Source organism: Nematolebias whitei, chromosome 13, assembly GCF_014905685.2.
Source record: "Nematolebias whitei isolate Nwh7 chromosome 13, NemWhi1, whole genome shotgun sequence".
NCBI lineage: Eukaryota > Metazoa > Chordata > Actinopteri > Cyprinodontiformes > Rivulidae > Nematolebias > Nematolebias whitei.
The window spans coordinates 22,920,262-22,931,972 of NC_056510.1; the positions used below are offsets into that span (position 1 = coordinate 22,920,262).

Sequence of the window (11,711 nt, forward strand, 5' to 3'; positions counted from 1 at the left end):
GGAAGGAAGGAAGGAAGGAAGGAAGGAAGGAAGGAAGGAAGGAAGGAGGGAAGGAAAAGAGGCTTTCCTTGGAGCTCTGGTGTATTTTTAATTCTAAAGCGAGGGATTGGTCACACTTGGTCTCATTAGCATGAGGAGCTGTATAAACCCCCTCCTCTGCAGAGTTTGGAGCTGTGTTGAAGGCGAGGCGACGAGCGGATCTATCTGGCTGGCTGCGCGTAAAAAAAAGGACTAACTTTCACTTCCCTGTTGTTAAAGCTGCGCGCGGAGCTGGCTCCAGATGTGAACCGCTCTCAGCGCACGAGGCTGCTCACTGAGGGACAGATAAAAAGCACCAAGATGATACGAAGAGCGTTTAGAACTTATTGGCACCGCTGGCTTGTGATTGTTTCCCTCCATCACCTTTTATTTACCCGCTGGGCTCTCAGCGAGGGGAACACAGTCAGGTACCAGACCAGAGAGGAGGACGCGCCGGGCACTGTGATAGGGAACCTCGCCAAGGACATGTCCTTGAGTCTGTCTCATGCCTCCAAGACCAATTTCAGGATGATGAAACAATTTAACGACTCGTTCATCAGGGTGCGGGAAAGCGACGGGCAGCTGTCTGTCGGGGAGAGGATAGACCGGGAGCGGATCTGCAGGCACACTCCCCAGTGCCTGATCACTTTTGACGTGGTTAATTTCTCCAAAGATCGCTACAAGCTCATTCACGTCGAGGTGGAAGTGAAGGACATCAATGACAACTCTCCAGAGTTTCCGAGCAGGGAGTCTGTGGTGGAGATCTCCGAGAACGCAGCGCTGGGGTCCAGGATCCCGCTGGACCCGGCGGTGGACGCAGACGTGGGGTCGAATTACATCCAGAGTTATCAGATTTCTGTCAACAGTCATTTTACTATCGATGTGCTCCTGAGAGCGGATGGGGTTAAATATGCGGAGCTGGTCCTGATGAAGGAGTTAGACCGGGAGACTCAGTCCTCTTACAATGTGGACCTGGTCGCCACAGACGGGGGGAACCCGCACAGATCGGGCTCAACAAAAATAACGATCAAAGTGACTGACTTCAACGACAACAGTCCTGTGTTTGACAAGAAGAGTTTCTCCGTGAGTTTGCCAGAGGACGCGCCTGTTGGCGCCATCATCCTGGACTTAAACGCAGTCGATGCTGACGAGGGTCTGAACGGAGAAGTGGTCTACGGGTTCGGGAAACAGGTCTCCCACGAGATCCGAGAACTTTTCCAAGTGGATCACAAATCGGGCCGCCTGACTCTCAGGAGCCCCGTGGACTTCGAGGACAAAAGCACCTACGAGCTGGACGTGCAGGCGACAGATCTGGGAGCGAACCCGACCCCCTCCGCGTGCAAAATCATTATTCACGTCACGGACGTTAACGACAATGCCCCGGAAATCAGCATCACCCCGATGACCTCGGTCGGAACAGGTGTTGCGCACATCAGCGAGGCGGCGGAGAAGGACAGCCTGGTGGCGCTGATCAGCACCCTGGACAGGGACTCGGGCATCAACAGCCAGATCCACTGCACTCTGTACGGCCACGACCACTTCAAACTCCGCCAGGCTCACGAGGACAGCTACATGATCGTGACAGCAGCCGCTCTTGACCGGGAGCGCATCAGTGAATACAATCTGACTGTCATGGCTGAGGATTTTGGGTCCCCCCCACTGAGAAAAATCTCCCAGTTCACTATTAGACTCAGCGACGAGAACGACAACGCCCCCCACTTTGCTAAAAGCGTGTATGAAGTTTCAGTGGTGGAGAACAACGCCCCAGGCGCTTATATCACCACAGTGGAAGCCAGTGATGCAGATCTGGGCAACAATGGGAAAATCACCTACAGACTTCTGGACAGTGTCATCATGGGGTCCCCAGTGAACACATTTGTGTCCCTTAACTCGGTGTCTGGCTCCATATATGCGCTGAGAAGCTTTAATTACGAAGTGATGAAACAGCTGGATGTGCACATCCAGGCCAGTGATGGCGGATCACCACAGCTTCAGAGCACAGCCATCATCAGGTTAAAAATAGTTGATCAGAATGACAACCAGCCTTATATCATCAAGCCCCCGCTCTACAAGGGCTCTGCAGAGATTTTCCTGCCCAAAGATGCTCCTGCAGGGTACGTGGTCACCCAGATACGGGCCACGGATGCTGATGAGGGCGTGAATGCACAACTGTCCTTTAAAATCACAGAGGGTGGACACCTGGGCTTCTCCATCAACAAGGACACGGGGAAGGTGCTCGTGAGTCGACAGCTGACATACGACATCTCAGACAATGTCAAAGTGACAGTGGCAGTCAGCGACAATGGATCCCCCTCTCTGACCTCCTCAGCCATGATCATTTTCAGCTTCATCGAAGGGACTCTGCCGAGCTTGCCCTCACTGGCTCAAAATGACAATGAGGAGGTCTTCGAGTGGGATATGTCCATCGCCATAATTATCGTCTTGGCAGGGAGCTGCTCCATCCTCCTGCTGGCCATCATCCTCATCACTACCATTTGTAGCCGCCGGAAAAAGGAGACCAGAGAAGCGGGGTTTGATAACAAAGTGGACATGCCGGATGTGGAGAAAGTGGAAAGTGGTCAGATTGATTCAATGATTGCCAACCACAAAGGCAAAACGTTTGATGTCCACCCATTTCCTGAGGGTCCGCCAGTGGCCGGCACCACAACAGAGACTAGCTGTGAGGAGAGTAGGCAGACAGCAGGCATGTTTGAATCAAACAGCAGGACCATGGAGGGGAAATTAAAGGTATTTTCTTATATATTTAACATTTTGTGAACACTGATTTTATCTTTTCATGAGTTTTTACTAAAGATGTGTGGTTTGTGATATTACAGGGTTATTCCACTCTGCCAGGATATGGGAAGGAGACTGTGAGGCCTATAACAATATGGAAGGGCAATTCATTCACAACTATCTCAGCAAGAGATCCTCAAATCAGTGGCAAGGATAGTGGAAAGGGGGACAGCGACTTTAACGACAGCGACTCTGACATCAGTGGAGATGTCCACAAGAAAGAGTCACCACCAATGAACAGTAAGCAACACAAAACTTTAACAATAACCAATGAGATTGCTTCATTCCAAGAACAAGGTTTATTATGATTATCAGTTGAACAACACACCTTTTTTGACTTGTTACGCTTGAGATTTTTTTATAATAATAATGTAAAACGTTAATGTCATTCAAAATTGTACAGTGTGCCATGCAACATTGACGTAAATCATGTTTAATTTCTCCACAGCATTATAGGGTTACATCATTTACATGAATTTGATAGACTTTGGTGTTTAGGAATGACTGTAGATGTCTGTGTGTTTGCTATTGTTGTCACTTCATTAGTGATCTGAGTTCAGTAGTCTATATTATTATATTATTTATTATATATTATTATATTTATATCGTCAAACAACCAGTTGACATCACACCCTTGAACCCCTGCTGTTGTCCCTCAGGTCTCTGGGCATGTACGAGTGAGTGCAAGGTGCTGGGACACTCTGACCGATGCTGGAGCCCCTCAGCTGCAAGACCCAACACGAGCCTGGCCTGTGGACCTCACCTATCAACGTTCTCCAAAACCGCAACCCTTCCTCGTGACGCCAGGAGAGAAAACTACTACCCGGCTCACCTACCTAAAACTGGCGGTCTGCAGAGCGTGTATGAAAAAGTTCAACACCAGGAGTTTGATTACATCCTTGTTGGTCCACCAACGCCAGCCAGGATACAGGAAACAGATGAAATGTCCATCCCAGAGTACACAAACTCTTAGAAATGAAAAACAAACAACAACAAAAAAAACAAACTCAAACTGTAATTAAAAGACATTCAGTCCTTGAAATGTACAGTTCTTTAATCCAAACTGTGCTGGGTTGTTGCAGTGGTTTTAGTAGTGTTGCGTGCATTTGTTTGCCTAATTTAAGACTGTTTGCTGTTTTATGTGTAATATGCAAGATTTTCTACATGGATAATATATTTTTCATAAGAGTTCAATGTAAAAAACGAATTTTATTATGGATTTTTAAAAGCATGTGTTATTATTTAAGAACATGACCGAAGGACAAATAAAACACCTCCTTTTAATTTTATTATTATTGGTTTTTTGGGGGGGGGTTTTGGCTGTGGAAACAATCAGTATGAAAGATGTTTGTGGTAGATTTTATCACAATGTTGCACAAATAAAATAAGTTTGAATCAACACAGGTTTGCTCTTTAACAAAGACTCATGCAAACTCTTGCAATACATTTAGTCCTCGGGGAATATCCATAAAGCATTTAGAATAACCTCAATTACCCAACTGCATGCATTTTATTTGCCTCAGAGGCTTATAAGCAGCAGTAAATAAAATGAAGTTTTCAAGCCTGCACAGTTAAACTGATAGCAAGCCCAAACCAATCTCATTGTCTTCTCATTGTACACACTGTGGTTACTGTGCTGCCTCAATTTGCATGCAAATATGACACTGCTGTTCAAGTTCTCTTACAATTGCATATTTTTCAAAGGTCAAAGCATCCCCTCACCTTCCGTGATTGCCTCCCAGCTTACCAATTATCCAAAAAAATGTAATTTCATCTTGTTTCTAAGCAACAGCAGAACAGCACATCTGAAACTCTTTTCTTGATATTTTTCTTCTTTTTAAGTTATAATAAAGAGCAAGAATCCTTGACCACACGACTCGAAAATCAGAAAATTCTTAATTAAAAAGATGCTTTTCCTCCGTGTGCATGCTGTATTTCAAGTCGGTGCAGTCTTCTAGCATGTAGTTCCAATAAACGGGAGCTGAGAATAATGAAACTTACAAGTTTGACTACAGTTATAGTGCAAGCTTCCATTCCTGCTGACACACTGGCAAACAACTTAAGGAAATATGCAGCAACAATATAAAAAATGTATGTTACTGTGGCACTTGACAGTTTGGATTTTATTTATTTTTTTTCATGCATTTCTGCATTAATATGACCTAAAACTGAGTCGTATTTCAACAAATATCTTCAAAGTAAATAAATACAGCCCAACTAAACAAATGATGCAAGAATATTATACGTACTCACATGTTTGCTGAGGAAAATGACCCAGTATTACACCAGAAGGAATAACGGTTTATTTGAAGGTGAATTTAATTTTGGGTGATGTCATGCTCGTGGCTGATTTCACCACCAACCGATAACTGAACGTTGTGCACAGCAGCGCTGCAAAAACAAAACAACTGCTCTTCAGAAGGAATATGCTGCCTTTGTGCAAAGTGTGCTGCAACAGCCATGTCAGAGTGTTCTCCTTAATCAAAAACAACCTGCCATTACCACAAAGTTGAAGCGTTTCTGTTGAGATAGAACCCCTTCAAGCTGATTGGCTGGACCACTTTGAAAGTAAATATTTTCTTGGGGTTGTTGTTGCACAACAAATCACAAAAGGCAATGGGTTCACATACTTTTCTGCAAATGTGTAATACTGTGGTTATTTTAATAATGCAATAGCAATGACTGTTATGTTTGCCTTGGTTAGGTAGCTAAAGGTTAAACGTGTCTGTTGGCCAAATATCTCATGAAAAACTGGACTGATTTCTTTTTTTTAATCATCCATTTAATTTAAATTCAATTTCAATTTTGTTTATTTATATAGCACCAAATCACAATAAAGGTTGTCTCAGGGCACTTTACAAAAACATTCACACACATACAAAAGCCAATAAAAGAAGTTCACTATCTAAGGAAGGAAGCCAGCAGACTCGTTGAATCCTCACTCCATCATAGTCTCCCATGCTGATTCAAGGATTCAAGGATTCAAGGTCCTTTTGTCATTCACATCCCATGTGGTACATGAGGTGGAACAAAACTATGTACACAGGGTCCCAGTTTCATTCAACAAAATTACAAATTGTAAAGAAAAACAGTAGTAAGAGCCAAGACATGAACTAAGACATATGCTAAACTAAGAATATGCTAAGCACTAATAGCACAAAACAATGTGCCAAATGCTGAGCAATTACATTAGCAACAGTGGAAAAGAAAAACTCCCTTTTAACAGGAATAAGTCTCCAGCAGAACCAGGCTCAGGACAAGCAGCCATCTGCTTTGAGTTTCTGGGTTTGAGAGGACAGAGAGGAGAAACAAATAAACACAGTATGGCAGGTCCAATTGCAGGTGCAGGTGTACCCCGTATTGGAAGAAAGATAAAAACACCTGTTAAGGATAGAAACAAATTACAAATACTAAACGGGCAGAGTAGATTAAGTAAAGATCACAGCAGAGTGAAGACATTTTGTCAGTTTGTCTTCCAGCAGTCTAAGCATATAGCAACATAATTAAAAGATAGCTCAGGAAACCCAAGCTAACACTAGCTATAGGATTTGTCCAAAAGTAAAAATGTAGGCCTAATCTTAAAAGTAGACTATGTCAGCATTATGGACATAAACTGGAAGTTGATTCCACAAGAGAGGAGCCTGAAAAATGAAAATTCTGCCTCACTTTCTGCTTTTGGAAACTCTATGAACCACAAGTAAACCTGCAGTCTGAGAGTGAAGTGCTCTGTAAGGAAAATATGAAACAATAGGATGTGTGGACAATGACAGACAAAGGTAGCTGGCTGATATGATGCAGAGAAGGAAGGTAGATTTTTTTAATTTGTCCAAGAGACCAAGTGGTAGAGTAGCAAGGCTCGCAGCATTGGAGCAGGGTTTAAACTGTTTTACCGTGGTGTGAATTGAAAGATAAATGGAGTGGGGATGATCCTGAAAAAGGAGTTCATAAAGAATGTGGTGGATGTGAAAAGAGTGTCAGACTGGGTTATGTCTCTGAAGGTAAACATAGAAGGTCTGATGCTAAACATTGCTAGTGGTTATGCTCCACAGGTTGGATGTGATGTGGACAAGCAAGATAACTTTTTGGAAGGATCTGGATGAAGTGATAGAGAGTGTTCCCAGGGAGGAAAGAGTGGTGACTAGAGCAGACCTGAGTGGACATGCTAGTGAAGGAAATAGAAGGGAGGGGGAAGTGATGGGTAAGTTTGGTGTCAAGGAAAGAAACCAGGAAGGACAGATGGTGGTGAATTTTTCCAAGAGAATGGAAATGGCTATAGTCAACACTTGTTTCAAAAAGAGGGAGGAATATAGAGTGGCCTAAGAGTGGAGGAAGGCATATGCAGGTTGACTACATTCTGTGTAGAAGAGAAAACCTGAGGGAGATTGGGGACTGTAAGGTTGTGGCAGGGGAGAGTGTGGCCAGACAGCATTGGATGGTTGTGTGTAGAATGACTGTTGTTGTAAAGAAGAGAAAAATAGTAAAATCAGAGAAGAGGAAATGGTGGAAGCTGAGAAAAGAAGAATGTTGTGAGAAATTGAGAGAGGAGCTGTTGAAGGGTCTGGGTGTTAAGAAAGAGCTTCCAAATGACTGGGCTACTACAGCAACAGTAATTAGAGAGACAGGTAGGAAGGTACTTGGTGTGTCATCTGGACAAAGAATGCATGATAAGGAAACCTGGTGGTGGAATAGTGAAGTGCAGGCAGTTATTCAAAGAAATAGATTAGCCAAGGAGAAAAGTGACAGTGAGAGGACTGAAGAGAGGAGACAGGAATATAAGGAGATGCAATGTAGAGCAAAGAGGGAGGTGGCAAAGGCAAAGCAGAAGGCATATAATGCATTGTATGGGAGGCTAATGAGGGCGAGAAGGACTTGTACCGATTGGTCAGACAAAGGGATCTGGCTGGAAAGGATGTGCAGCAGGTTTGGCTTGTTAAAGATAGGAATGATAATGTTCTAACAAGTGAGGAGAGTGTGATGGGAAGATGGAAGGAGTACTTTGAGAAGCTAATGATTGAAGAGAATGTAAGATAAAGAAGAGTAGAGGTCATAGAAATTATGGACCAGGAAGTGGGAAAGATTATTCAGGATCAAGTCCAGAAAAATCTGAAAAGACTGAGGAAGGGGAAGACTGTAGGACTTGATGACATACCAGTGGAGGTTTGGAGTGACGGCAGTGAGGTTTTTGACTCAAATTTTCAATGGCATATTTGAGGTGATAAAATGCCTGAGGAATGGAGCAGTGAAATGGGGGCAATTTTCAAGAACAAGGGTGATGTACAGAGTTGTAGCAACTACGGGTGAATTAAGTTGATGAGTCACACAATTAAACTCTGGGAGTCAAGTTCTGTGCAGCCCTTGAGGACTGAAACACATTTTGGAGGGAGCTGGACTTTTGGATGGCCAGCACGGGACCAAGTTAAGTTAAATCTGGATGAAATAAAGTCCCGGTGGGCTCCAGAGTGAAGCCAAACCTACAGTGCACGTCCTCGCTTGGAAGTCCTCAAGGGCCGGCTAGCAGCTCTCGGGTTCACTGATGAGTCTGGGGGTCCGGTTCTGCTCTTGTTCTGGTCTGGTTCTTGGTGGATTCTGTGTGGGTCTCTGCATCTGCTGGGCACGGAAGTTGTATGAATAATCACTATTTTTTTTTCCGATGAGATCAAAACTTTCCTTCTAGTATTTCAGCAGAAGGTAATGGGGCTTCTGGGTGGGGTACTGTTGGCTTCTGGGAAATGTCGTCATTATGAGCGGGATACAGTATAGGCTTATTGAGAGAAAACTACAAAATGGCAGCTCCTGTCCAAAGTACTGTATTTTTTTGTTAACTTTTTATTGTACAGTATCCCTTACTGTCCCAATCATGTGAGTAATATTAAAGTTGACAATCATGTGTCGTGTACAATTTGTTCGTGTTCAATCTTACTTTGAAAAACAGCAAAAGAGCAAGTCTGCAAAAGTGGAACTGCGATGTAGTGAGGGACTACTTTAATTTTAAAATTTTATTTGTGACTTTTAGAGCTTTGCATGGACAGGCACCACCAATGCATCACTGAAATGTTGATCCCTTACTCTGCAGCCCGCACCCTTTGGTCTTCACCACTGTACCTCCTAAATGTCCCTAAGACCTGGTTTAAAACTCGGGCTGACCAATCTTTTCAGGACATTGCACCCCCCCCCCCCCCCCCGCTGTGGAATGTCTTGCCCCTGTCTCTTTGTGCAGCTGTCTCTGTTGATTCTTTAAAAAAGCAGCTTAATACATTTTTATTCAGACAAGCTTTTAGTTAAATATTTTACTTACTTGTAAGAGTATCACTGCCTGCAGCCCCTCGTCCAAGATGGCCGCTAATTACCACCAGCTGTCGGCCATCAACCTGATGAGGATCATCCACTACATAAGGCTGCAGTCCAGTGTTACTCTTCGCTGGAGCATTGACCATCTAATGGTAGTGTTGTCTCCGGCCTGTTAATTGTTACTAAATCTACTTACCAGTCTCTTCTTGTCTCCAGTGTTTCTGCCTCCTCGGTCTTGATTCCCCTGGTCCTGTCCTGGTTCTCCTCGTGCCTCGTCCTGCTCCTCCCAGTGCCTCATCCTGGTTCTCCTCATGCCTTGCTAACCACCAGTTGCCAGTCTTCCTCACCCAGTTCGATCCTTGGCCTCATCCCCCTCTGAAGCTCTTCTAAAGATTTGGAGTGGACCCAAAAGAGATCTTCAAATCTGTAAGAGAAAGAACATCATCACATTAATATTGCCAGATCACCTGTCAACCTCCTCTGACCGTCTCCCTCCTCCTCCAGGAGCTGCAGAGAAGCTACTGTTCATATTTCACTGTAAATAATAAACACTGTCACTTTTGTACTTGCCTGTGTCTGTCTCATTCCGGGTCTCATACCACTCTGGGTTCCTCGAATCATCCATCCATCCATTATCTTTACCCGCTTTTTCCATTTTGGGTCATGGGGGTTGCCGGTGCCCATGTCCAGCAATCACTGTGCGAGGGGCGGGGTACACCCTGGACAGGTCGCAAGTCCGTCACAGGGCCACATAGAAACAAACAAGACAAACAACCATTCACTCTCTCACCTAGGGACAATTTAGAGTTACCAGTCAGCCTAACATGCATGTTTTTGGTCTGTGGGAGGAAACCGGAGTACCCGGTCCACATAGAGAGGAACAAGTTGAAGTGGTTCAGGCAACTGGTAAAGGTGCCCCCTGGATCTCTGCCTAAGGATGTTTTTTGGGCATGTCCAATTAGACCCCAAGATCCAGGACACAGGGGACGCTACCTATGTTTACATGGACATAAGAAATTGGATTAAATGGCCATTTGGAATAAAAATGTGTCATGTAAATGCCCCATTCGGATTATTCTGAGTTTATTCAACTCAATCTGAATGAATTTGTAATCCAAATGAGAGGGGTGGTTTATGCCGATTCATAATTCGAACAGTGTGCATGTAAATACTTAATCTGATCATTTTATTCCGATTGTGGAAAGCTGACCTGACTACGCATGTGCGACTTTGTCTACCTCACGTATTTCCGCTAGGATAGATGCTAATATGTCAAAGAAGTAAAACTGGTCAGTGAGTGACACAACATTTCTACTAGAAACTTTGAAAGAGATAAAAAATTATCTGTATTACCTTTAGCTCAATCAGGGAGTGCAGTAACAACTCCACCATCATTAAAACCTGTCGTGGGTCCATTTTGGGTGCTCAGGTTTGTTTACGTTCATCACGGAAGTAGAACTTCTTTTTCTGTGTTTTTTTTAAGGAGAGTTTACCACTCTGCGTATGTCAGTACTTCTATTCTCAATAAAAGCCAACTGCATGTAAACAGTCACCATGATCAGATTGTGCCCATGTAAATGATAGATTTAAATTATTTAATCCAGATACATTTCAATCCGATGAAAGAATTTTGCACATGTAAACATAGCTAATGTCTCTCAGTTGGCCACTTAGGAATCCTCTCGAAAGAACTGGAAAAGGTGTCTGTGAAAAGAGATGTCTGAGCCTCCCTGCTCAAGCTACTGCCTCTGGGACTCATGAACAGATTTTTGTCTGATAAGAGAGTAAGCTGGATGAAGAGGGTCCTTGATGATACCTGTTGTTCTTTTTCAACAGCGCTGTACATACATCGAGCCCATGGACGTTTTGTCCCTGTGATCCTCTCCATAGTCTTTATGGCTCTTTGAAGGGTCTTCCTTTCTGCTTGTGTGGTATCCCCATACCAGATGAGAATGCTTGTGGTTAGGATACTCTATCAGTCCTCCGTAGGCCAGAATGAGAAGGTGCTGGTTCAGACCCACTTTCCTGAGCCACCTAATGAAGTAAAGCCTTTGCAGGGCTTTTTCACTATGGCTGTATTGAGAGACCAGCTCAACTAATTAACTTTTGGAGTCAACCCAACTGAAGATGGCCAGCCTACAGCAGCTAATTTACCTTAGCCTACACAAAAATGTCTATACCTCAGAATTTTACAGATATTGAAATTATATTTAGTGTGGTAGTAGCTGACAGTTATTCACAACACTCCATTTGTTAACAGATCATGGAGATATCACCATTCAACATGACATTGTGTATATTTTCAAGGTTTGACCAAGATAACTTTAACTGTCATTTCTCAATGTGATCTTGATCTGAAACTTTGACATGGGTGACACCAGTGTATCAGAATCTCCAACATACAACGCCAGCTAATCTTTTATAAGTTCTAGCTGCCTCAAGTCCTTGCTTTGCTTTGACACCACAGGGTGGCCACCTTGCTTTGGGCAGCTTGGAGCCACTTGTAACATTCAGATGAAGAATTTAGCAATTTTATATCAACTTCACGTCATTCATATGCACTTGTCAAATATCCATTTAGGCTAACTCCCCAAAGAGAAGCAGCTACA

The 11,711-nt window shown here is 43.7% G+C and overlaps 1 protein-coding gene across 1 annotated transcript; it reads left to right on the top strand.

Annotated features, from left to right (window-relative positions):
• The first annotated feature begins 173 nt into the window (after positions 1–173).
• si:ch211-199f5.1 (protocadherin-8) lies at positions 174–3,816 on the top strand. Its single transcript, XM_037686997.1, has 3 exons — positions 174–2,766; positions 2,856–3,054; positions 3,474–3,816. The coding sequence occupies exons 1-3, from the start codon at positions 340–342 to the stop codon at positions 3,785–3,787; spliced, it is 2,940 nt and encodes a 979-aa protein (XP_037542925.1). The 5' UTR covers positions 174–339; the 3' UTR covers positions 3,788–3,816.
• Positions 3,817–11,711: the final 7,895 nt, after the last annotated feature.